General features: G+C 37.1%; 2 protein-coding genes across 2 annotated transcripts; both read right to left on the bottom strand.

Moving 5' to 3' along the window:
- Window positions 1–337: 337 nt before the first annotated feature.
- On the bottom strand, window positions 338–4,000 carry LOC145784419 (uncharacterized). The gene is made up of 6 exons (XM_082596231.1): window positions 3,637–4,000; window positions 3,123–3,245; window positions 2,667–2,801; window positions 2,398–2,552; window positions 2,107–2,271; window positions 338–1,669 (listed from the first exon to the last, which is right to left on the bottom strand). Exons 1-6 carry the CDS (start codon window positions 3,913–3,915, stop codon window positions 1,429–1,431), a joined length of 1,098 nt encoding a protein of 365 aa, XP_082452357.1. The 5' UTR covers window positions 3,916–4,000; the 3' UTR covers window positions 338–1,428.
- A 12,702-nt stretch (window positions 4,001–16,702) lies between these two features.
- LOC145784820 (somatostatin receptor type 5-like) lies at window positions 16,703–26,901 on the bottom strand. The gene is made up of 7 exons (XM_082596661.1): window positions 26,807–26,901; window positions 26,168–26,330; window positions 25,221–25,418; window positions 23,559–23,743; window positions 18,686–18,833; window positions 18,109–18,305; window positions 16,703–17,844 (listed from the first exon to the last, which is right to left on the bottom strand). The coding sequence occupies exons 1-7, from the start codon at window positions 26,899–26,901 to the stop codon at window positions 17,577–17,579; spliced, it is 1,254 nt and encodes a 417-aa protein (XP_082452787.1). The 3' UTR covers window positions 16,703–17,576.
- Window positions 26,902–27,369: the final 468 nt, after the last annotated feature.

Raw genomic sequence — 27,369 nt, 5'->3', positions numbered from 1 at the left:
GGTCAAAATTGCCTAGACAATTTACAAGAGAATATACTGAATAATTGGTCATGGCCATTAGCATATACCTAGACCATCTGGCTAATATGTCCGAACCTGCTTGCACCGGAATCATGAGAAAATTCCGCGAACTTTTTTAATGCTATCGTAGGCTACATAATTACATATGCCCAATCACCGAAGAAAACAGGCTACAAGAATGGAAAGTTTAGGAGTAAGAAAGCTTCGACTGTATTCCTTGGCATAGCCCAACTCAAAAGCGTCGACAGAAAGAAAACTTCTTTGATAAAATACTCCGCCTTTCATAGCTACATCTCATTGCTATGTACACTAACGAAGCACCTTGTATTGGTTGTACCGGCAGAAGTGACTACCACAAATATTAGAACATGTCTGGCCAAGCGTGAGTCAACTTCATAATTAAATTAACTTAATGCGAATCGACGATCAATAAAAAAGATCAAATCACTCCCAGCTTTGTGGTCCAGGGGTCGCTAAAACAACGATATTTGTTATTTCTTTTATTCTTCCCCGCATGGTACGTTGCATGTATTTAATTCAACTAAGACTCGCATCAAAATAGGACCACTCGCAGTAACAGGATTCACTATCGCGTCAAAGATGATAGAAGATGAGTCACCACCAAATCCATTGAGTAGCCTACCGGTAAGTGTCAGGCTCCAAATCAAACGGCTTTTAGCTCACTAGCAGTTTCATTTATGGTGTTTTGACAAACTTTACGTTTATTTCTGTTGGAGGGTAATATTTCTAACCCGGCGTGAAGTCAGCAGAGAAACAAAACAAGGATGTTTAAAAAAGCATATTTGCAACAGATTCGGTGATAAAATAGTTCGTATTTTAAAATGCTGGTGGCAGAGAAACTACCTTTTAAAAATGGGTCAGGGGATAGGTGGATAAAAAGCTAGAGAAAGATTCTGAAAGCTTTTCTGAATGAACTTAGCAATATCCTCAAGTTAGAGCGTGTTCAAATATATCACGCCGTTGCCTCACTTCACTCATTGCATTTGTCGTCAACCTATTTAACATAATATGAACCAGTGGTAAAAGGCAATTCTTGTGAATGTGGTGCTGAGGAACAGACAGCAGACCACACCATCAACGATTGTACCATTATATTCAAGTTTCTAACAAACGGACCAAAAGATACCAAGGTCTTGGGACTCTTGAATGATGAGGTCAAAGACTGTCTTCTCTAATCATATATCGGTGCAGTCCGCTAAACGTTGCCAACATGGGGTGGTAAAGGATAGACCTTCCCCCAGGCGACAATGGCCCTAATAAACCCTTCCAAAGATGTTAAATAATCTTTTTTTTTTTCGAGTAGGAAGAGTGAACATTTCTAACAGCTGCATTGCCATTGTAGAAGAACCACGCAGTGCTGTTTGTTGCATCTGGGCCACCGTTGTCTTATGCCATTGCTTGTCGTCGAGCGGCCGCTATTTTTTCAGTCTTTTCCTTTTTTTTAATCTTTTTATAGCGCAATCCCCGTTCCCATTGGTCTTTGTGAAGGAGATATAACTTCAAAGCAGCTTGGGCGTCTTGTGTCGGGTTGTGTTCACCTTTTTGTATTTCCACGCCCAACAGTTGTTTAGTTAGAATGTGCAGCGGGGGAGAGCGACCTGAACCCAACCTTAGAAAATGTCCGTAGCTGCAAAAGGAATGAGAATTACTGTTTCGGAATCACTTATGTATACACATTAGAAAAGGCATGATTGTCAGACCGTGGTAGCAAGAAACCATACAAATCTCGTAGTGATTAAATCAAATGTTCTTGTAGATCAGTGATCTTCAACCTGTGGTCATTGTGGAACCCCTGATTTACTTTCGTGTTTGTCACGGAACCCCGCTAACAATAATTTAGATTAAAATATTAGCCTTCTTGGAGCATAAATGCGACAGGGTGATCTAAAAATTTAGAATAACACATTCAATATAATGAAGCAAGAAATCAATTTTCTTTAAAAAAAAACAAAAAAACAAAAAAACGAGGAACCCTTTAAACTCACAGAACCACGCTACATGTTCCACGAAACCACTGTTGTGGATAAATTCTATTTCATCCATCTGTGGAGCTTCTATACATACCGTGCTGTATCACGAGTGTACTTAGATGGGTGGTTTATACTAAGGACTCTCATGTCGTTCCATAGTGCATGACCAACCAAAAGCCTTCCTTTCAACAAAGCCTTGACCTCTTTCTGAACTTCTTCGAAGACTTTCCCATAGTGAATATCTCGAGCCCGTATCCCGCTGAAAATAGATCGGTAACTTTCGCTTTGTAAAGCCTTTATCACATTTATACACAAATTACAACCCATCACATCTTGGGTTATAACTTATAACTTAACCTATCATAGACTAAAATTAAAACTTCACCTGATGTGAGTCCTATAATCGGTGACAGGTTCAGTGGGTTTGACAAATTGATCGTAGACGCATTTTCCGAATTCATTGACGACGGCAACCCGTGCTAGGATTGATTTTTTGCCACGATTCCCTACCCCGACCATCTCGCAGTCCATTGCGATTATCTGACAAAGAAATGTGCATCAATCGGGCATTAGATAATACAAAAAATAATACTCTGACTGATCAACAAAAAAGGTTGCACAAAAATAATTTATATGTCAAAATAGAATGCTTACATGTGTAGGGCCCTCGCATGCATTTTCATCATCATCATCAAACAATACTTTTGAGGAATCATACTCTGAAGAATCTTCATTTTCTTTTACGTCATTGAGAAGTATAGGCATTTTTTTTTCTAACTTTGGCTTTTTCTAAATAATGAAAAAGGCACACAGTGACACGATTACCAGTATTTTCCAACTTTTTATTTTTAATTTAGCTTTGAAAATTCAGCATAAAAACCCATCTGCTGAATAACATTTAAATATGTTTTATGCACTTAACAGGCATACCATACAGTATACGTGATAGGTGTTTTTTTAGGTTAACATACTTAATATACATGTTAACTAGCTAGTAAGTCAAAAAGTATTCATCTGTTGAAGAATCACAAGAAGGTTTTACAATAAAGATTTTAATAAAAAAAAAAACTATAAATATAAATTTATTATTTGCATGTGATGTATACTTACATGTCGAGAAGTGTCACCTTCTTTTTTATCAGCAGACACTCTTTGAAAAGAATCAAAATCTGGATAGTCTTCTGTGTTGTCTAAGATGTTTATAATCAAATTATTTTCTAACTTTGGGGGTTCCTGAAATAAACATATTTTAAAACGCTTAGAAGTCTGTATCATTATGCTATCAGATAAAATGAAGGATAAAAATGGTATAGGCCTATCTATATGGCCTTCTTCTGACATAAAGGTGAAAAACTAATGCATAGCCGATGTAACAACAGCTTTTGTGCAATGACAATAGGACTAAAAATTAATCGATAACCTGTTACTGCCAATTTTATGTGACAAAATAGCATATATATTTCAAATAAAAATTTACATATGCCCAATGCTTAAACATCTGCCTATCAAATGAATAATATGACAAGAACAGCAATAAGAAAGTGATGCTACAAGGCTAAACCTACATGATTCACATTAGAAGCAGCAACATAACATCCAAATTTAAAAAAATTATTAAACTTACTGTTTTTTGCTCTGTTATTTTCTTGTTTGAAGAGGGCAAACTCTCATCTTCTTTTGTCACACTTTGTTTGCCATTGAGATTAGTTCGACTTTCAAGTAATTGTGTTTTGATTTTTTTCTTCTTTTTCTTAATTGATACATCCTTACTGGCTTGCTTCTCTTCAGGTGCAACCTTTAATTTGACAGATTTTTTGACCAACTTTTCGTGTTTAGGACTGGATTTTTTCAAGCTTTTCTTTGACTTTTCAAGTTTCCTTTTCTTTTTATTTGTCTTTTCCATTAAATACAGAAAAGCACTGATACTGTGGGCTATGTAATGATAAAATGTTTCGTCTAGTCTAGTCAATAAAGTATATTTAAACTGTACTTCTGAACAGCACAAAGTAAATTATTGACACCTTTCTTTTACACAACAGTTTATTTTAATTTTCTTTCTTATTATAGCCTATATATAATTTTTTTTTTGTTCAATCACAAAAACTAAAAAATCAGAAAATGGAAAATTGAAAAACACTGCAGCATTACTGGGACAAGGTTAGCAGTCTAAATGTGAGTAGTGGGACCATAATTCATGTGCATATTTGTGACCATTTTTTAAGGACCTTTGAAAATTGTATCTGTTAACTTAAACCAGTGTTTCTCAACCTTTTTTGGCCCAACACCCCCTTTATGAACTGGCAAAATGCCCCCTAATAATCAAAATGCCTTCCTTAAGCCGAAGTTATCATACCGCCCCCCTGCAAAATCAAAACGGGGGCAGTACTGCCCCCGTTGAGAACCACTGACATAAACAGTTATTTTTTATCAGAAGGATATTTTCATACTTTAAGCATCTAATCATTGGGTGGTATTGTTGTGTGTATTAAAATTACAATAGTTCATTTCGTTATTACGGTACAGTTTTAATTTCAAAATGAGTCCAACACCACTGTCATTCTGGCGGAATAATCCTGGACGATCCGCCTAATAAAACAATCCATAAAAAACACCCTGTAAATAATGCAATGACAGTAACAACACCCCGACCCTGATAAAAGAACTTCTCGCTGACATATCTATTTTTATGCCATTTGAAAGTCAAAATGCCATTTTTTAAAAAAAAAAAAATTTTTTCTAAAAACATAATTTGAAAACCAAAAAACAAGACACATACATACTTAGCGTAAAAAGATAAAACTTACACAAGTTGTAGTAACATTATTAATACATAAACTGTTAAATTTTTTTCTGTCAAAATATTTGCAATTGCAAAATATATGCAAATTTGTGAAGTGGACACAACTACGTCGATGGTCACAAATACACATATGCATAGGCGCCGACTTTTATTTTTGCACGGGGTGGCGGATAGCACAAGCAACCTAAAAACTTTCAAACTGCATGTTTATGTTTGATTTTTACTAAGCGTGTTTCGTAGATGCAATTGTTACAAAGCAACTTTAAAACAAAGCACAGGAGGTATGTCGTGAATTTTATTGTTACGTTGCTTAACTTGCTGCTCTGACACTTAAGATTTGGCAAAAGTATTTTTGCGAACAGCAGCTCTGTCAATCCAACTGTTAATCAACTGGTCAAGTTGTAGCCGTGAAGCTTCAGCTTGATAAACATTTAAAATTAGGACGTTGTTCAATCGCTGTTGCGTCATGGTAGATCGCAAGTAGGTTTTTATGCGCCTGAGTGCACTAACCAGTGGTTCTCAGCCTTTCAACAGTGGGGGACGTGGACAATCTACGGATTATCCATTGCAAGTAGGTTTTTATGCGCCTGAGTGCACTAACCAGTGGTTCTCAGCCTTTCAACAGTGGGGAACCGGCAAAATTTTAAAAAAATGTTCGCGGACCGGTAACCAAAGATCGTAGTGAATAGAATGAATATTTGTAACGTTTAGTTATTCAAAGTTGTCGTTGCGCACCATAATGCAAGGTTTTAGCATATGATTTGTATTCAGGACAAAAATTGGAATAAAACGGCAATCAAATCAACTCAAACAGACAAATGTCAATCCATTTGCATACAAAATCAATGTCAGTGGAAAATTTCCTACTATTACGCTGCCAGTAACCTATGTGAGGAAGACGAGATATCAAAGAAGTTTCCAAAACACGTAGCTCTGTTTCGGCATCCAGGCGATTTCTTTGCTTTGTTATTAAAGCTAGAGGTGAAAAAGAATTGTCGTAGTTGAAACAATTACCATCAATTCGATGGCACGGATTCGTTTGCAAGAGATATCCAAAAATGTTACAATGATGTTTTTCAAATCTTGACTGCAAAGTAGAAGCACAACATATTGTAATTCAATCAGACTTTCTTTTTTATGAAGATTAAGGTCGCATGTGTTGACATCATTCATCGATGCATGGATTGTTTATCCAAAAGTTTCTATGTCGAGGAACTTCATGTTACGCAAAATGATTGTCAAAATTGTTAGCCAACTCTTTCAAGTGTTGACTCACAATGCTCAGCACCTCTTTTTACTTTTTTCACCACTCCATTTTACCAGCATTTTTCACAGCAAATCGGCTTGTCTTCATTCTATTCCGAAGCGCAATTTTCCGCATAGTCTTTGAAAAACAAGATCTTTGCTTTCTCAAACTCCGGATTTGGCAAATTTCCATTGTAGGCCTGACTATCCCGAAACTTCAAATTTATCTAATTCCAAATTTTCGTCTCCAACGACTTTAAAATTTTTCAAATTAAGGACAAAATTTCCAATTTGGTTATGTATTTCTGTGTTTCAAAACTTTTTGAAAACTACGCGCAACTTGTCACAAAAACATTATCAACGGCACAGAATTAGATCATCAAAAAGTTCACCTTTATTATCAAACAATTTTACGTGGAGATATGTCAGATTTACAGCTGTGCATATTTCACAGTGCAATCACAATTTTTGAATAATTATGCTAATGACTTCACATTACAATAAGCTCTGCAGAAAGTAAGATCTTCTGCGGACCGGCAAAATAATTACACGGAGCAGAGTATGAGTATGAGCAGTTTAAAATTTTTTAAAAAAAATTTTTGCGGGAGGCAATGGAAAGATCGTATTTTATTGATTAATAAATCCCCAAACCTAAAAAATGTAACAATGACTTATGACAAGTAACAAAATAATAAAACGATCGCAACAACAACAAGGAAAAAACTCGTAACCACGTGTTGCGTAATCTTCACCTAGCTTGCTTAATGTTACGCGAGTATTATGCTTGTGACAAAAACAATCATTTTCTTCGCAATACTGTATTGGTTCACCTCTTGCTTTACGTTGACTTGAAGCGAAAACCAATGATCAAAAAAAGATTTAAACGTCCGTTCAAATTACATTTATTTGCAGTAAGTAATGTAACCTAAACGAGGTGGCTGCCACCCCGCCAAAGCGGTTACGGGGTGGCGTGGCCACCCCGTAACCCTGTAAGTCGGTGTCAGTGCACATATGGACCCTGAAAGTCAAGTCTGGGCACCTCAAATTGCAACTGTACGGTATCTTAGATAAGACACATACGGTAGCTGTTCCCATTTTTTATGTTACTAACTCAATGACTGGATACCTTTGCCGCTTTATGTTGCATTGTATGTACCGGTACGATACAGCATGGCGAGAAGGGTTGTCATTGCTTAAAGCTGCAGTACTTTCATCTGACTCTCTTCAGGAGCTTGTCATCAAAATAAGGTCAACCACTCAACCTATATGTGGTGAGGTAGATATGAATAAAAGGAAAAAAATATAGTCAATTTTGGCTAATCAGCACAGAGCATCATCATTCATCAGCCAATGAAGGAGTTTCAAGGCTATCAGAAAATTTTATTAAAACTTGATCCAGACATACTGTATGTCGCCAAAAAGAATTGGTCTATGCCTTAAAACTGCTTGCTTTGCCTATGATGCCTTAAAAACTTCAGTTAACTTGAAAGCCTGCATGAAATAATGAAAGCTTTGAAATTGAATAAAATAATAACAAAAAGTGAACACCTGTCACAGACAGTTTCACTATTATCATGTTTCCATCTGATTTTTTGCAAGTACTCTCAGCGGTACTTCAGTCACTCACAAAAAAAAGAAAAACTTTGGTCAAAAAGCAATAATTCTAAGACGACTTAACCAAATTTTCTGATAACGCCTAGTAACACTGGATTATTATTAAATTTCAACGCAGTGTGTCCTATGAAATGGAAATTTGGGTTGGTGTTAGGTTTGCTTAATCGTGCTCGTTCTATCTGCTCAGACAATTATCACTGCATGCATCTTTTTTTCTTGAAATCAGTTTTTACTCATTTTCGCATATACTAACATTAGACAAAATCCTCTTAGCCAAGCAACATGATTTTTGCACATAAAATCCTTCAATGCTTCTTATCACTGATGCGTGAAAATGGGGTTTCTAACTGACAGTTTTCTATTAGAAAATTACGTTTTTGTTACGACTATCAGAAATAAGGCGGCGCACCAGGCTACGGACACTTCAGTTTGGCTGCCAATAACACTGTTGCCACTCTCTTGTCATGGAAAACTACTAGATTTGACTAAAAAAAAAAAACTAGATTCACAAAAAAACACTTGCATCATAAATACACGATCATTTACACGCATAATGTACAAAAATGACAGCCAATGGCGTTAGTGAGTGTTAAACATCCTTAAAATTTCAAAGTAGAACTGAATTTCCTTGAAAGTGAGAGCCCTGAAGTCATAGCCGTAGGAGAGTAAAACATTTTCGGGGGCAAACAAAATTTTCCCCAAATTTAGCCTTTGCAAATATATTGTCAAAAACGCAATATTACTCACAATCATCTCTGAGGTAATGTAGTCTATAAGAACTCCACACTCATCAAATGTAAGCGACGAAATGTAAGCCTCCGGTACCATATGGTAGGCTACGCTACCGGTACCTACTTTAGTCTACTTTGAACACTTTTCACAGTCATTTGTGTGTATTTTTTTAAAGTATTTATGCTAAATATCTCAAATTTGGTCATCATTGGGTGTAACTAGACAAAAAACTCCAGTCCACTTTGAAAAGCACTACAAACACATTGATGCAGCCAAACAAAAATAGGTGGGGCTACTTTGAACACTGTCCAAACTTATGCACACCAACAGGGTTGCAAGTCGATATTGAAAAAGGTAGGGGATAAATCGATATCGATGGTCAAACCATCAAACAAAACAGTAGAGAAATATCCGATTTCGATAGTCTCCCAAAAAAGTAGAGAAATATCCGATTTCGATAGCTTCCCAAAAAAGTAGAAAAATATCCGATTTCGATAGTCTCCCAAAAAAGTAGAGAAATATCCGATTTCGATAGCTTTCCCAAAAAAGTAGAAAAATATCCTATTTCAATAGCCTCCCAAAAAAGTAGGGAATGAAGAATAGGTTAATCGATATTAAATGCAATTAAAAGAATACCAATCAAGTATCTGATTATATACTGCCTACCAGTGTTCCCTTTCTGCTCAATCATGCATTAACTTACTTCAAACCAAATGCTTATTCTTTCAACTCTGCTTGATCGGTATATTGTTCAATTATCGTTTTTCTCGCATGAGCGTCAAAATATGCTATGATATCTTTGTCCATCGTATGTTATTAAGTAGAGTTAAAGGCTTGAAAGAAGTCGCAAAACAATCGAATAAAGAATATCAAATCAGTCAACAAAAGTAAAAAAAAACCTAAACGATATCGGCGGAAAAAAGAAAAGACTTAGACGTAATCGATATTGAAAAAGTAAAGAATAGCGCTATCGAATAGCGATTTGGAACCGATACTTGCAACTCTGCTCAACAACATAGCGGTAAATCGCTAAAAACACACTAGATAGAAAAAAAAACACTAGAACACTAGATGCAACCCAAAAACACTAGATCTAGTGGAAAAACACTAGGAGTGGCACCACTGGCCAATAAGCTGAGTGAGCATCTGGTGCATCTGGTGAGGTAACAATAAAGAGCATCTGGTGAGGTAACAATAATCTGCCTTAGGCCTACACCGTACCGGTATATAGTTACTCTACGTTACTCTACGTTGTACTCTAAAAGAAAAATTGTGACATTGTGACAATTGTGAAAAAAAATTGTGACATTGTGAAATTGTGACAATTGTGACAACACGCCCCAGCACGGGGCGTATTGTCACAATTTTTTTGTTTTTACAAAAATTTGATTTTCTAGAAATCCTTTTGCGGTTAAAAAGTTTAACTAGTGGCAAAAGGAAGTGTAGCCTAAGGGGACAGCGTACGAATGATAGCCTATAACCAAATCACTTGCATTGTATATAGCAAAAGCACAAATCGAAAACCCCAAACCCGTGACAATAACACACCCCGGTTTGCCTTACTGAACAAATTTTATTACGTGGAATTACACATTTATAAACAAGTTGAAATTAACTCAACAAGTGCTTTGGGTTTTGTTTCTTTGCCTTCACATATCGACCAAGGGTTCGGTATAGTTTATGCCAAACTTTGCTTCTGCTTCTCGTAAGCTGTCACAGCTGTGACAACTCGCCCCGACGTACGCAGTCAGACAGAAGTTTTAATGGCGGCTAGAAAAGGCACGCTATTAACTTCTAAAGTGTCAGCTAAACTCCTAACATAATAAGCTATAACACTGATTTCATACTTGCGGTCAGACTGCTCTTGCGAAAGCGTCACACAATTTTGAAAAGTTAGTGAAATTTACATCGATGACCAAATTTTTGATAATAATTTAATTTAAGCTAAACCTGCTGTCTTTTTTTGACTTTTCTAACCTCAAAATGAAGATGACTCTTAACGAAGCCCGTGCTACAAATATAGACTCGAAGCAGTCAGTGCAAGTACAAAAAAAATTGCTGTGACAACACGCCCCTTGTGACAACACTTACTTCGGTTTGCCTTACTTCTAGACTAGAGGCTTTTGACGCTGGGCCGGTTACCGAGATTGACAGAGTGAAATTTCCGATTGTTTAAGTCTTGTTGTCGGGGAATTATTCCATCCATTAGGTGCCAGTGAATGGAGAGCAATCCTTAGCATGCGTTGCTCAAGCGCACATCCCGAGAGTCTTCTTCGTTCACGAAGTCACGCGCTAACCAACTGAGCTATCGGGGCGGCGAAATGTAACGCTTTAGTGATGTTCTTCTCAATTCAGAAGATGCTAATAAAATAGCAATCAATGAATTCGAAGTAACACAATTTTTTATAAGAAATCTTAGTTTGTTTTATTTTAACCTTTAGGATATCGACGTTACGTTATTTAATATTTAGGCTATTGACAAATCGTCAGTTCCATCATAATAAATTGTTAGTGAAGAAACAGACGTGTTAGTCTGCTAAACCAGGGGTCCGCAAATAGTGGGTCGCGACCCAAATTTGGGTGGCAGGCGCCTGGCAGGCTCCAGCTGGGAGGCGAGTGCTGACACTTTGCGTATAGCAGCCTTAGCCCTTGTCTACTCTTCAGCAGAGTACTGTGCACCTGTTTGGTGCCGCAGTGCTCACTGCCATAACATCGACACTGCCGTAAACAGCGCCCTGCGCACACTGACCGGATGCCTGCGCCCCACACCATTGGACAATTTTGCCATTGTCGTTGGCACCTAACCTGCTGAGCTTCATCGCGAAGAAGCCACTCTATTTTTTGGCCGACGGGCACTAGAGCCTAACCACCTTCTCCACCACAAGATCTCTGCTCCCCCAAACCACCACCCCCCTCGACTGAAATCAAGACATCCATTCGTACCAGCCGCTCAACTTCTGATCAACGAAGCAGATGAACTTCATCTCTGCGGCTACTTGGGCAGACTATAAATGGAATTCTGAAGGGAAGTCAAGTACCACCAGACTCCATTCGTTCATCCACGACTTCGACACATGCCCCATCGGCCTGACACTACAAAGACAAGCATGAGTGCGCCTCAACTGCTTTCGTACGGGCGTTGGGATTTTCCGCTCAACCATATGCACCAAAGAGATTGGGGAATCGGCCTCTTCCTCCTTTTGTGATTGTGGTGCCGAGGAACAGACCGCAGACCACATCATCAATGATTGTACCATCTTCAAACCACCTAACGGAGTGGAAGGTCTGCGTGTCATGTATGATGAAACTAAAGACTGGCTACTCTGTAGTAGCCTTCCAGTGTAGTCCGGGAACATCTTGAATCTGGGGCGGTAAAAGAATAGAGTAGACCCTGGGCCCAAGAGGCTTGCACGACGACGACGAAGCACACGGTTAATAGGTCCACCCGCTTATTAAGCCCAATTTGGTCCATTCCGGAGTTACTGAAGGTAAAGGAGTGGTAGAAAATTGTCCCCCACTTAATAAGCCAAAATCGTCCGGTCCCAATGTGGACTTAGTAAGCGGGGACGACCGTATTGGAATTAATATTAATTTGCAAAGTGTTTTGCGCATTCCGAAACGTTTGGGTCACGAAGATTTCGAACGATTGCTTCTTGGGTCGCACCAAAAAGTATTTGCGGACCCCTGTGCTAAACAACAACAAAAGTCTCCTAAATAGCTCAAGTCCGCTTTCCGCAATGCAATGTCCCGCATGTCGGCAGCAGTGGCCGAGTGGTTAGCGCGTTGGGCTCGCAGTCGAGAGCTTGCATGTTCGACTCCAGCCACCCGCACTTGCTGTTGTTTCTCTGGGCAAGAAACTTTACGATAATTGCCTCTACCCAGTGATCGATTTCGAGTAATGGGTAGTACCAAATTTAAGTCATAAGTAGAGTAGACAACCGGAAAACAGACATTGCCGTCGGCTGCAGCGTGGGTCAGGTGTACGTCGGAAGGCGTAGGTTACACCGATGCATAGCGCTCAAGTCCGCTTTCCCGCAATGCAGGATAAAGATATGAAAAACAAACAAACAATTAAGATAAAGATATGAAAAAAACAAAAACAACAACACATAAAACCAGACTGGGAGAAACGTTATTAAAACCAACACAAAAATGATGTCTTTGTATAGTAACAACACACAGAAACAGATTTAATGCTTGAGAAAAAAGATAAAAAGTAATCAACAAAATTAAATTCTGACAAGACCAGAAGTAGAAAATCCAAAACAGCTCAAAGATATAATGCTATCAGAAACTCTAGCTTGTAGCCTAACGCAAAATCTACACATTGTTTTTCATACAAAAACTCAATCTTCTTCCATTACTGAAGATATTCTTTTGCTTTAGCAAAGTCCTGCAGCTGCTGACTCGATGACTAATATAGTCTTTCGCTGCTTCCTGTCTGTTGTTGAATATATTTGTAGGCTACCGGTTTATATTTGTACCGTTTACTATTTTTCGCAGTAAACAAAATAAAAGGTTTCTCTCTCTTGCTTTCTCTCTCTCTCCAGGGCCGAAAGTCCTTTTACTTCATCGAAAACTTTTGAGAATAATGACGTCATATGTATATCCGCAGCTTGGTTCTCTGTCCGCAACTTGGTGATTGGAGGTTTCCGCAGCCTGGTGCTTTGTCCGCAGCTTGGTGCTCAAAGTAGGGTGAAGAAAATGGTATTAACTGTGCCAACGAAACCGACCACATCGTAGACGTAATTAGAGCAGGAAATTCCCAATCTTGCAAAAAAAAAAATTGGCGTTCTATCATTACCCAGTCAAAAGTTATAACAGTTCTAAAAAAAATGTCCGCAGGTTGGTGAACCCACCTGTACTAAGATTGCCAGATTTTTTTGAAATTTCTAGCACAATTGCCATCAAAAACTAGCCCAATCTCTTCACGATAAAAATAGCTCTCAAAAAGGAATATTTGGTGACTTGCACCAATTTTGAATGCAAAATCACAGCTCCATTGGTTAAGCGCTTGACTTCACAAACGAAGAACCTGCAAGATCAAGATGCGCTGAACGCTGGTTCGACTGTCGCCCCCTGAACACATCATCCCCCGATGTCATCCAAAGTCGATGTCGTCCCTTGAAAGCAGTGTTGCCAGATGTTCAACTTTTTTTTGTCCACTTAAAAAATGTAGCTAGAAATTAGGGTTGTTCGAAACCAACTTTTTCATGTCGAAATGAAATATTTGCCACCTCTTCCTTTTTTTAGCGAACATTTGAAAAAAAACAATTAGCCTAGAAATTAATTTTTATTTTTGAAACGTAATCAAATAAAATCAGACACTTTTAAAAATGGTAGGCTCCTGCCAAATCGGTTGTTTTTTTGTTTTTTTTTTGTTTATGAACTAATCCCGCAAACTGAAAGAATATACTTAACAAACACCACAATAAATATTTAAAATGTAAAAGCCTAGTTTCCCAAATCTGCTTTCGTGGCCTACGTTTCAGCAAAAAAAAGCGTAGGCTGTTCTCAGGGATTATCAAGTCTTGTATGAAGTAGCCTATGAAGTTGTCAATCTAATGCACAATTAAATGATTATCCTTTCCAATAAAACAGTTGGTTAAGCTCTCGAACTTTGTGTAAGCTACGAAGAAACCGCAAGATGAAGTAGGCCTACTTAGTGCCAGTTCGGCTTTGGGTGTGTGTGTAATTGCGCATAATATGAGTAGGCCTGGCCTACTCATGTGGCCGAATTAAAGACCGTTCCCTATTCTGCGGCACCAAGTAGGTCTACTAACTTACAGACAACAACACATCCAAAAGCGGAAACTTCATTCTGTCAATCTTGGTGACACGGCCGCGTCAGTGATTTAAAGCCTCTCCCTCTACACCAGTAATTTTCAACCATAAAACGTCGGTCGAAAATCAAAATTACAAGAGCTTCTCATTTGTTTTTCTTCAATTCCTGCCCTAATAGGCTATTAACTTTGTGCTCATTAAAACAGGCCCAAATATCGTAAGGAGAACAAATGAAATGGAATAAATTTTTGTTGTATTTTTTTATTTTATTGCATCAGCATCATTATACTGTTTGGTGTTCCGCAAGATTAATGTTATGCATAAAGTGTTCCGAGGCACAAAATAAGTTGAAAAACACTGCTCTTAGGCTACACCAGTCACCATAAAAAAAACCTATGTATAAGAAATTGCCTGGTTAACTTAGGCTACACTGAATAGAAGGAAAACGCAAGTTGGTAGCCTATAGCTATGGCTACGGCCGTAACCTACCTACTGTAGGCTTCTATTTATTGTAGGCTGTAGCCTAAATTAATCATGCAATTTCTAGTATTTGTATTTGCAATAATCATTCTAGTATTCATTGTCTTCGAGTGGCGTATAAGAACAATCCGTTTCGTATATTATATGAACTGCCCAGGGACGCCGGAACGATTTTTGACTGGGGGGGGGGGCAAGATTACGAAAAAAGGGCACTTTCGTTTACTAAAAGGCCGAGTTTTTTTCAAGTTTTAAGATAAGATATAGCGACAATGCTAATCTATCAGCTCACTATGTATTGAGTAATGATAGCCTACAAGTGTCCGGTATACAAAGAAGGCCATCATGCTATGTTATAATGATGTAACCTACTGTCAAGCCTTAAAGCAGCCTGCGGCCATGGCCTCTAAGTAGTGCTTGAATGACCGCCGGTGCTACCTCCTCAATCGGCTCTTCTAGCCAATTATTTAATTTCGCAATAGAATGATCGTGGATTAACTGTCGAAAATATGTAGTATTAAAGAGTGACGCAAAATTAGGTCAGCGCGTCATAATCGCCACTGTTGCATTGTGCGGGAATATTTGTTATTGATGGAATATTTACATCTGCGATCACCAGCGCTGTAAGTCTTGTTTGTAATTCCCAGCGTTTATTTTAACAAAGTCTTAATCCGAAGTGCTACTGTAATTTACATCGGCTGGCAATATTGTCGTTTTTATGTCGATTCGATGTTGTCGGACATTGAATCGTTGTTAAAAAGGAGAACTAACTTAGGTTAATTGACATCAGAGGGGAAAACATTTTTTGATCATATTTTGCAAAAACTATGCTTCTTTTAGTAATGTACTTCACATCATTGAAATACTTATTTTATTACCTTGCCGTCATCGTCAACACAGTCATGTTGTTTTTCGTTGCTAAACAGAATTCTAGGGGAGTGGCGAACTTCTTTAAAATCAGCCACATTGGAGACACTCGTGCGAGTGTCGTTAGATGGTCCCGCAGTACTGGAATACAACCCCAATAAAGCAGTTATTGCGTGGTGCAACGATTCTATTGTAGGACGTCGCCCAGGCCTAGACTTCAACAACGCTAAGTGATCAATTTAGCATTGTTGCAAGTTTAATTCTATTTACTTGTGTTATCGTTATGTTTATTTTGTATTTTGGCCTCCAAGCACGCAGCTTTGGCAGCCGAGAAGGAGCTCCCGGTAGGCCACGATGGCTGCAAAAAAAACGAGTTTTAAGGCCTGTACTGTGCAGCAAAATTTTGTGCCGTAAATATTATTTTGAGGCAAAAATGAAAAATTATAATTAGGCTAAAAGCGAATAGCAGAAATTGTGATATTGCAAAATGTGCAGTAGCTTACATTACTTTAAAAGGGCACCATTGCCCCCCCCTGCCCTTCCATCTGCAGAAAAATTGAGGGCAGGGGGGCATCCGCCCCCTCCCCCCGCTTCCGGCGCCCCTGGGACTGCCTCGTCACATCAACTTCAGAGTGAACTTGAAATCTCTTATGGCATAGCTACATTTGAGGCCTTGATAAAAAAGGCTATTTTTGCGTTAATCAAACGCTAAGAAACCTCAGCTAATAGTTTAATTTCGTGCTCACGAAATTGGATTCTTTCTAATTACCCTATCACCATTTTATGAACACTACAAGTACATGTACAGTAGATTCTAACGATCTGTTTTAGCCTGATGCTGCGAGTTCGTTGTGAAGTAGCCTAAGCAACGATCATGCTGCTAAAAGCGAAACTCAATTAATTGCTTATTCTGCATGTTTCTACTTCTTTATATTGGTATAGCTTATGTCTTATAGTGCATGCTGGATGCTGCACACAAGTGAATTTGTTGAATCGTTCTTTTCGCTTCATATGGATCGCAAGGTCTGAAATAAACGTTTAATAACCAACATACTTTTTTTATTTTATTACATTTCCGACTAAACAAGAACACGCATTGATATTTCAAGTTTCTGCATTAAGCTATACAAATTTTCTGCGTTAGCCTAACGTAAATTTGTATTTATCCAGGAAAATGATAAACAAAAACAAGACCAAAGTATCCATTATTAAAGTTTACTCGAAAGCGATATTTTAACAAAAACATATTTCAGCTGCAAGAACGTTAGATAAAGTTTTGAGAAACTTTTATCTGGTAAATTATGAAGTCGAATTAAATATTTCAAAACAAATCATTTGATGAAATAGATTCGCTATATACATCATATGCTCCACTTCATAATTTTTTATGAAACGGTAAGGCATAAAAAGCAAATTAATGCGTTTAATCGAGGTAACATTTACAAGACAGTAAAATGTAGTTATTGCAGTATGATGACAACCTAGCTATTAAAACCATTGATGCAACTTAACAACAATATTTGCCTTCCAGTAGTAGATTTCTGTCAGTAGGCTACACTGTGAGAGTTATCACATAAAAAAAAAGAACTTGTGAGCATACTTCTGAAAAGATGTAAGGCGTTCATTTGGTGACAATCTTGAACTATCAAGTCATAGTGCCGTTAAGTGACGCCAAAAACCAGTAAGATGCACAACTGATTCGACTTTGTATTCTAAACAGACAAAGGCGTAGGCCTACTTGTTAAGCTACCGCCAGTAGTCGGAGTTTCATTGGTAAGTAGGCTAATACATATTTTAAAAAAATTTACATTTTTGTTTTCACATAGTTGCTCAAGATTTGATCAGTTCAGTCAATCAATAAATGTGCAATCACATAATAGCCCATAGGTAAGCGAAACCACTTAGATAATACAAATGATAACTTATGTCTTTGAGAGTCTTTCGCCACAAGACAATATCTTGTAGCTGTGCTCGGTCTCCTGCTATATCTTTTCCGAAAAATCATGTTTAAACTTGAGCAAAGTATGAAGAGATTTTTCCTTGGATTAAATAACAGTTCTTTCTGTTCCTTGAGCAACGCTCTTGACCTCAGAAAACATATATTCAGGATGGTTTTCTCCATTGGGCTGTGCATTACCGTTTCCTTGCCTGTTTAAACTACGACGACTTCCTCCACTGTTGCTGGTACTATACTTCCTCTTCTTGTTTCCGCCTCCACCTGTGGCTCCGGTTTTGCTTCCTCTTGATCTCGTAAAGAAACCAATTCTGTTGCTGGCCCTCATGAGACGATCGCGAAAGTGTGTCCCAAGGAAGCTGCAAATAAAAAATTAACAGTCACGTATCTTGTGACGTTTTAAAACAAATGTTAAAATAGAAGACAAAACAAACTTATCGCGAAACAAAGTTTTTTTTATAAAGTTTTGATAAGTCTTTTAGAGTAATAGCCTAATATATCACGATTAAAAAGGTTACTCGCAAGAAATGTTTTTCTTCAAACTTTTTTTTATGTGAAAACACATTATGAAACCAATTTTAAGTTCTTCATTTTTGCATCTCCATCAACATTGACCTACTCACCTATAGAAATAAGGATTCAAGGCACTGTTTAGGTAGGCCACAATGCGGACTGCGTATGTAAGATCGGTACAACCTTTTCGGGAAAGAGGAATGCCATAGATCTTTACCAGTTTGTCAACATACCAAGGAATCCAGCTTACAGCAAACAAGGTGACCAAGGCCAGAACAATCATAGTCACACGACGCCGATACGAACGCTGCAGAAGAGAAACCAAAATTGTAAACTATCATCATAAAATTGCATTATTTTCTGCTTTTAGAGTTTTTGTTTGTTGACTTGCTTTAAATAAGCTGTGTGTTCTTCAACGCTAAGTCGCTAGCTGTGATTTATATTGTGCTATTTTGTACGTCGTCATTTTTTACTGCAAAATTATTATACACACAAAGTTATTGAACAGGCTATTTTAAGATTCAGTTCGATATTAAACCAACATTCAAAATATCCTACATTTCTGCTAGGCCATATGACAAAGCAAGTTTTCAGCGATTGTATGAGGACGTTTTTTAATGATATTTTTAACTTAAATTCATTTGTTGATTTAAGCATAGCAGAGAAAATCTTCAATTAATTTTATACCTGTCTATCAGAATTTCCAACTTTACTGGCAGCTCTTATGGTCTGGATAATCATGCCGTAAAAGAAACAGATAAGCAAAAAGGGCAGACAAAAAGCTCCAAAGAAATTTCCATAAATCCAAACTGTTAGAACATGGCTGACTGGATGCCTGACGAGACAAATGTATTTGTTAAAACTTTGGTTTGTTTTCAAAGTTCTTATATGGAATAATAAACATGTAGCTAGAGACATTTGTAAATAACAGTGGCCAATTGATTGTGCATTTAAATTTCAACCAAATAAAGTAGGTTACACAGTTTAGGTTGAACTTTTACGTTTAAAAGTGCAGCGTTACTTTAAAATTATAGCATGTGGACCAAAGAAGTTAAATCCAAGAAAGTGATATAGGCTAATACTGCAAAGTTAGGCCGCTGATATCAATTAAATTAAAGCGACGAATATAATTATCAGTTGATCTTGCAAAAGCAATTATGATATTTTTAAAAGGATCTGAACTGAAATATTTGATTATGGAAAACACGTACGGTAGTTCACAATTACAATATATGGTGTCCATCTTACACTAAGGTAACGTAATAATTTGCAATTAGACTCCTTATGCTGTTGTAAAAAAAGAAAATGAAAATTACTAGTTCTCTATTTTGTACTGCCATTTTTGATACAGAGCTGCTTACATATAGAATGCTCAAGCACGGTGAGGATTTTTAATTTGGCCAAATAATTAAAAAAAAGAACTGAATTTTAAATCATGTTATGATGTTTGAGTTTTATAAAGCCAACCAAACTCTTTAGAAATATTATTTTTTAACTCATAAGCGTGTTTCAATTAATAGAGTGCCACAAGGTACTTTTTAGAGGACGTGTTGGAGATATTTTGATTTTAACAGGGAGAGTGGGGTTAGTTGGAAAGCGGGGTTAGTTGAAAAGTGGTCATTTTTTTAACTCTCGATAACTTTTTTAAATATTTACTGCCAACATGTGAAGTAGTTTATAAAAACACACAATCCATGTTAGTTTCGATTTGTTGAGTCAAGGTATGTTTGTTTGGCTGACAATTTTGTATTTTCTTACTTTCGAAGTAAAATTTTTGGCGTATTGAAAAACATCTCATGCGTCGATATCGTTAAAGATAGGAAGAAGTTTTTTGGTGTGTGCCAGCTGTAGGTGTTCTAAAACACTAAGAAATAAACAAATTTTAGTCCAACGCACCATGCTTCAATATTTTAAGAAAATAGTTTGTCATATGCTAATGGGGCTAGTTGGAAAATAGTGGGTGGGGTTAGTTGGAAAACGTTTTGATAACGGTATGACTATGTAGTATGATACGAGTATATCGTCGTGGTACGATAATAAGTAGTATAAGCTCCAATGTACTTGTTTTAAGCAGACATACATTGTAAAATTTTAATTTGAATAACTTGGAAAGTGCTATATATGCGGCATCACAAGTTTTAACAATGCGTTTATTAAAAAATGTTTTTACGATGATTTGATGTAGAATTCATTGCATTTTGATTTTAAAGCAAGTTAACATATTTGCTTACAACCCCATGTAAATGTTTATTGGTTGAAAAAATTGTATCCAGTTTATTGGTGGGCATCAAACTGACGTTTTTCAACTAACCCCAGGCATGGGGTTAGTTGAAAAATCAATTGTATGTTTGTTTATTTTAAATTTTTATTAAAAGCTTAATTGACTCAATACTTATTTTTGGTTGTATGATAGAGGACACCATAGGTGATAATTTAAGCCGCTTCAAGTTGTCAGGTTATGCACCAATTGTTTTAAATTTTACTTTACAAAAAAATCTTTCCGACTAGCCCCACTCTCCCCTACCGTATTAATTTCCAATTTTGAGCTTATGGTTTACTTGAATTAGTACAGTTTAATCTAGCGGTTTTTAACCGGTGCGCCAAGTAGCACTACGGCGACTCAAAAGGTTGCCAGGTGCGGCGCAGGGAAATCAAAAAATAGGCTATTCAAAAAAATCTGTAACTTATAATTTTTAGAATTAGGGATAGAAACTATGTATTTTCTGAATATGAGGCAATAAAATGGGTAGTTCAGTTTACTAAATAGCGTGATATTTTGTTGGTCAGAACCTTTTTTTTTTCGAATTAAGGTTGTGCTGTGTGTTTTCATAATTTGAAATTATTTCAATATGAAGGCTTTATTTCTTAAAAACAATTTTGTTTCTTTTTTTGGCTTATTTCATTGAGCGTACAGTACGTTAAAGGTAATGCAAATATGAGGCCTATGTAATAAAACTTGCAAGCAAATCAAGAAAAATATCGGTAGGCCTATAGCCTACCCAAAACATTTCGCGCACCCGTGGCTTGCCTTGTGCGCCATCACATTTTCAGAAGTCTATAAGTGCGCCCTAAATTAGAAAAGGTTAAGAAACACTGGTATAACCTGTAGCCTGTAGGCTTAGGCTACAAAAGGATTTGTAGATTGATTTTCAACAGCAAAGAAATCTAGCAAGCAATGAAAGCCCATCGTCATTTTGTCTAAATCAATTTAAAACGCATCAATCAATGACACGGCTTAATGATAATCATCCCCTACGTACGCTTGGTATGACATTTGTCTTATTTTTAAAAACTAATTACTCTGCGCTTGTGGCCAAGACGATTTTTTGCCAAATTGTTTGCAATTTATTCTTCTCCACACACAATTTTTTCGATAGTTGCACCAAAAAAGGATCATAAGACTCTTTCTAAATTTGGTAATGCTGACATTTTCATCACTTTGCATTAACCTATACGTGAGTGAACCTAATAGCAAAAGGCATCCTGCAGGGCTTGTTTTACCTTTTTTTCAGTTATAATTAATTTAATCATTAGCCGAAGGTTTTCATGAACGCGTAGCCTACTCGACCTGTAAAGACATGTTCGAAATATCTAATGATTGATTACAGTCGTCAAGCCACATTTAAAGGTTCTGATAAAAGACCAAATACATACAACAATCATTTGGCAAAATAAGTTTTGTTCTTTCTTTGCTTAAAGACATGGTTTCTTAAACCATTTTGGGTGGCCCCTCCCTTGACGTCACTTGTAAAATGTTATGCTTTCCTTTCTCATAAAGTTATAAATTAAAGTCAAACTACATAAGTTTTACATATTTGAGAATATAAAACAAATTTCACTTTCTATTTTTCGTCATACGCAGCCTCAATGTAAACCAAAAGATTAAGTTAACTGGACCACAATCTACTTTCCTAGCAGTAATATGAAGGATGCAGCTGCTTTTCGAAGCCAACAGTTTAATTCGTGACTTAGTGGAAGACAATGTACATCGCATGCCAGGTTCACAATCCAGTTTGTTTTGAGCTTGTGTCTTACAAAACAACGAACAATAGACTAAACAACAGACGCAAGAATAAACGCTGGAAGCTGAAATCACAATTAGATCAAATCGCCATTCACCAGTGAATAATCGTGACATAAGATAATGTGTTATCAACATTTCTGTTCACGACTTGCACAATACAGTAGGATACTATTGCAACAGCTTATACCACCTTTTCGTCTCCCTTAATGAATCTTTACGCCCCCAAGGAGGACGCGCCCCTCAGTTTAAAAACCACAGGCATGAGAGTTTAGGCTTCCTTGCTAGACTGTGTGAAAACACCTTTGTTTTTCTAAAAATTTCTCGGCTTTGTATTTTATAAATGTTTAAGCTGCTTTTGTTGCTACATGATTCAATTCAAAATGCTTTAAAATGCTCGGGGTTGTTCAAATATGTGACACCATGAAGTGTAGCCTAAAGGTTTGTGATGTCGCTGGCAGGAAAACTCGGTCCGCTTCCCACACCCCTCTGCAAATTTCTGCCAGCACACTGCATCGCAGCGCAAAAAATATCTCAAAATGTCACTTTACACCGGCACCGCAAAAAATCTGAAACCAATACAGTAGGCTATGCTTGCACAAGTGCATATAGCAAAAAGACACAAAATGAGATACAAGGAAATTTAATGAAAGATTCATACGGCCAACAGAAGTCTAGTGCTGGTGGGATTGGTTTACTACGTACTGTATTTCAAAAAGCCATACAAATAATCAAATTTTTATGCTTTAAAGTAGTTTGTTTGGTCAGGAAAAAGTATTTTTGTTCCATTTTTTCAATTCTTCCAACTGTCGTGTGTTTTCGCTGCGTTTCGTATTAAAATAAATTGTGCGTGGGCCCGTCTGTTTTAAAAATAAGTTACCCATTGGGGAGGCAAAAAGACAACGCTACTTATGCTTGACAATGGACAGGGTCGTTGAGATTACAATTTGGGCCCGGTACCAACCCAAAATCGAGACACTTTTAAACAAACGCACTATATCCAAACAATACACCGTAGTTTTTCAAGTTCCCGTCCGCCTAAGAAAGATTACGAGCTTCTAAAATCATGTCCGGATCCAAAGTACCCCCTGGACCCCCTGTTAACGTGACTGGCAGTGGATATTATGATGAAATCACTCGCCTCGCTATAAGCGTACAAAACATGTGTCCTCGTTGTTAGAAAAAAGTGTTTTTGAAGGAGCTTGGCTGAAATGTGTTTTTTTTTTCCAGCACAAGAGTCAAACTATCTAAAATTTTATTAGTGCGGCCGCCACAGTTTTCCTCAATGCCAAAGTGGCTCTCATGCAAAAAATGTTGATGACCCATGCTTTAAATCTTCTGCGATAGGTATATCTTTGACTAAGTTATTGTAATTTGATCATCCTGTGAAAGTAGACTATACCACTAAAAAAGCTTTTAACCCAGTAGTCTAGTTATTGCATTTTTTGTTTAGTATTGAGACTGCCGTACTGGTATCTGTAAAACTCGTTTAGTTTTCATAAGGTATTTACACAATAATTTAAATATCTTTAATCTTACTTGCACTCAAAAATTACTTCATGAGTCTCGTTGTCATTATCAAAGTTATTGAATATGTCGACAAGAACTCCTTGGTAACTGTCATCATTTTCAGTACCATTTCCACGACCATCAATTGCTTCATTTATATGTTCCGGGAAGACAAATGATTCATCATCATTTGGAGCAAAAATGTTCACATTATCCTGTTAATAATAATATAATAGATTACAAGATGGTCGATTTTAGCTTGTCTACGTAGATAGTACTGCTATTTTGCATTCATCAAACGCCGGCATTTGCACAACAATCTAATTCTAACCTCTTAGCGTAAAGCAACACGATATCATGGTATGAAGTTGAATAAATGTGCAACATTTTCAGTTATACATCTAACCTTTAAAACTAATAACAGACGCCAGATGCGTAGTTGCATAACCAAAAAGGTTTGCAAATTTTTTTTGTCGTGACAAATATCTTGTTGTTGCTGTGATTTGCCTTCTTGGTTGCAATGAAACAAAGACTTTGCTATGTAAACGGTATGTTATATGTGCATAGTTTAGCTCAGTTGTTTGGCGCGTGACTTCCTGAACGAAGAAGCTTGAAGATCAAGCGGCGCTGGTTCGACTCTTGGGGTGTGCGCTTGAGCAACGTATTCTAAGGACTGCTCTCCATTCAGCGGCACCTAATGGATGAAATAATTCCCCGACAACAACACTTCGACAATTGGAAACTTCACTTTGTTAATCTCGGTGACCGGGCCTGCGTCAGTGATTCAAAACCTATACAAGTATGCGAAACTACCAGGAATAACCTACCAAGGCTTTGTCAGTCCGAGATTAAAAATTCAAAAACCAAACCAATAGTCGCCACCTAAACGCAAAGTAGATTGTACAACACTGGAGCAAAGAAGAGCCATTTTGAATCATTCTTGTTTTAATGACAAAGAGGCGAGGAGCGACAGAGCAAAAGTAGGAAAGAAAGAAGGAAGAGAAAAATTATTTGCCAATTAGATTCTATGATAGTAGCCTAAGCCCTAAACAATAAGCTTACACCACAATGGCTTAACACACAATTTACAAGCACAGAGAAACGTTTAACTACAGTAGCAATCCAGTATCATGCCAATTGCCAAACACGTTTTTCTTCCTAACAAGAGAACCATTTTACTTGGCTTTGCAATCTGTATCCTCTGACTAACAAAGCCTTTAATTGATTATTCCTGGCAGTTTCGGGTACGGTAGGCCTGCTTGTAAAGGCGGGTTACCGAGATTAAATCACTGAAGCAGGACCGGTTACTGAGATTGACTAAGTGAAATTTCCTATAGTTGTTGAAGTGTTGTTGCCGGGGAATTACTCCATCCACTAGGTGCTTCTGAATGAAAAGCAGTCCTAAAAGGCGTTGCTCAAGCACACCCCGAGAGCCAAACCAGTACCGCTTGATCTTGAGTAGAGCGCTAAACCACCGAATTAACGGAGCTGAGCTATTTTAAATCAAAATGGACTGTACGCAGATTCCATCAAGTTGAAAAGATAGCCTTTGCTGCCAACATCCGTAAGTGGTCGATCTTTTATTTTTTAACTATATGTGGATATGTCACAATCTGCATTAATTTTGACAAATATTTCCCTGCTTTGAGCGAGAAATTAACAAAATCCATGCAGGTTTACTTGAAAACTTACCTCCGGAAAATGGTAAGCACACCTCTGACAATCGGGTGATATTCCACTGTAACGGTAAAGTTGTATGCAGAGTAGCACACTCAACACCCATCCACAAATACTGAAGATGTACGACGCAGTGGGCGAGCGAAGGGATGTGACCCATTTCTTGGAAGCAAATGCTTTAGTAACGGCAAGATAACGATCGAAACTCATAATCTAAAGAGCAAAAAAAAATTGTAAAACGTCAAAAGATATAACAGTTTAAAACGTAATCAACAAAAATCTTGCAGCAGAAATTGCCTTTGAGTCTTTCAAGCTAACTTATGCATTAAAAAGTATGAAAAAAATGTTATGTCATAGAGATAGACCCTTGTAAATTTTTTATTTTTTATTTTTTTTTAACCCTTGTAAACCAGAAAGGACAAAGCTGATCGGTATTTTTGTTATAGGCTACGTAGCCTATAAATTTGCGTTTGTCTGTGACTGCTTGTGGTAAGCTACAATGCTAATAATAATCATATACGTAATACAAGTATATTTTTACTGCTTTATTACAATATCTATTCAGGTTTATATTTTTGAATATCAAAATACGCTCATTGCGAAGTATAGTCTGGTTATTCACGTTTGTCATTTAGGCGTTCGTGTCGAACCTTACGATTTGTAAGTACAAGACCTCAAAACATTAAAGTCAGCGCTGGCTGCAGATAAAGTTACAAATTGCCTTTAACAAATAGTCCATAACCCAAAAAATACTCTAAAGACCTTCTGATGATCCCAGTTAAGGGTGAAACAGGTCGTAGAGATTTTTAGAGATTATAGTAACTGAATTTGACGTAGGCTATCTGATGTAAGATACAGAATATGCTTGTGTAATCTATTTATTTGAGTCTACGAGGCATATTGACTTATAGTAGTCTACATTTTTGAAGAAGCTTCTCTCAAGGCAACCGATTGTATCTTACCACTAAGAAATAAATGCTGGCGTAATAATTGATAAATATCACGGCTTCTTTAAATTTGCAAAGATCTAATGAGAACTCCCATCTTCCGGCAAGCTCACTGTGTGCAGTAAATGGAAGCATCAGCAGAAACAAAGTGTCAGCCAAAGTCAACTGCAATATGTACCTGAAAAAGTATAATTAGTTCAATAAACAGAGGAGTTTTTTCAAGCAACCAGCTTCAGCATAGGCTGAGCAATGAGGTTATATAACAGCAAACATTGAACGTGGTTGCATCCATGAATGGTGTTAGTCGATACCTTGAGATCTGAAACATCACGGTACCGAGCGGTACCAGACAAGTAATGCAATTATTTACGACTCAGAGCCCATTTTTTTGCAGCCGACTATCTATAGGTTATAACCTGTAGCCTAAGGTAGGCCACTTGAAGTTCAGCATTTATTTGAACGGGTTGATGCTTGCTAAATTAACAAAGCGGGATATTTCTCTGAGACTTTTAACTTTGATAATAGTGATGTTGCTCTTTTGTTAATATGGCCACTGAATATTCAGATGTGTGTAGGTTACTGTGTACAGAAGTATATCTGTTTGTTTTTATTGAGAATCATCTAAGCATGATCAATATTAAAAAGTTAGCATACCAATTTGTGATTGATTTTTTGTACTCGCGAAGAATCAGAATCGTTGAAAAAACCAACACGTTCCCAAGCAGTCCAATCACAACCAAAGCGATCATGATACCAGCAAATATCTGTCGCGTTTCATGTCCTTGTTCGCAAAAAGAATTCGTATTGTCTGAAACGTAATCAAAGAATAGTTTCTTTATCACGAACAATCAACTGTAACTAACTCATAAAGAGGAATAGAATTTACAACGCCAAAAGATTAATTAAAAAGACTTTAAAAAACTGGCTCCATTTGAAAAAAAAGAAGGCCAATTGAATACAGAGTCTTTACTTTGACAAGGTCTTGGATTATTATTCGTGAATGAACATCCAACTTGGAAGGTCAAAGTAAATAACGTAGCAAAAAAACAGAGTCTCATACAAAGAAACACGGAGTTAAACTTATTGATGAGGCTACATTAGCCAATGCAATAGCTTATAGGCTATGAGATAGTAAATGCGTATGCAGTGCATGTGAATTTTAAAAAAATTATTAAGTTTCTAACAATAAAGAAATATTGGAATTAAGCACTTTAAAG

Source organism: Aplidium turbinatum, chromosome 15 (genome assembly GCF_918807975.1).
Source record: "Aplidium turbinatum chromosome 15, kaAplTurb1.1, whole genome shotgun sequence".
NCBI lineage: Eukaryota > Metazoa > Chordata > Ascidiacea > Aplousobranchia > Polyclinidae > Aplidium > Aplidium turbinatum.
The sequence above is the reverse complement of the archived record's forward strand: the minus strand, read 5'-3'. Positions and strand labels throughout refer to the sequence as shown.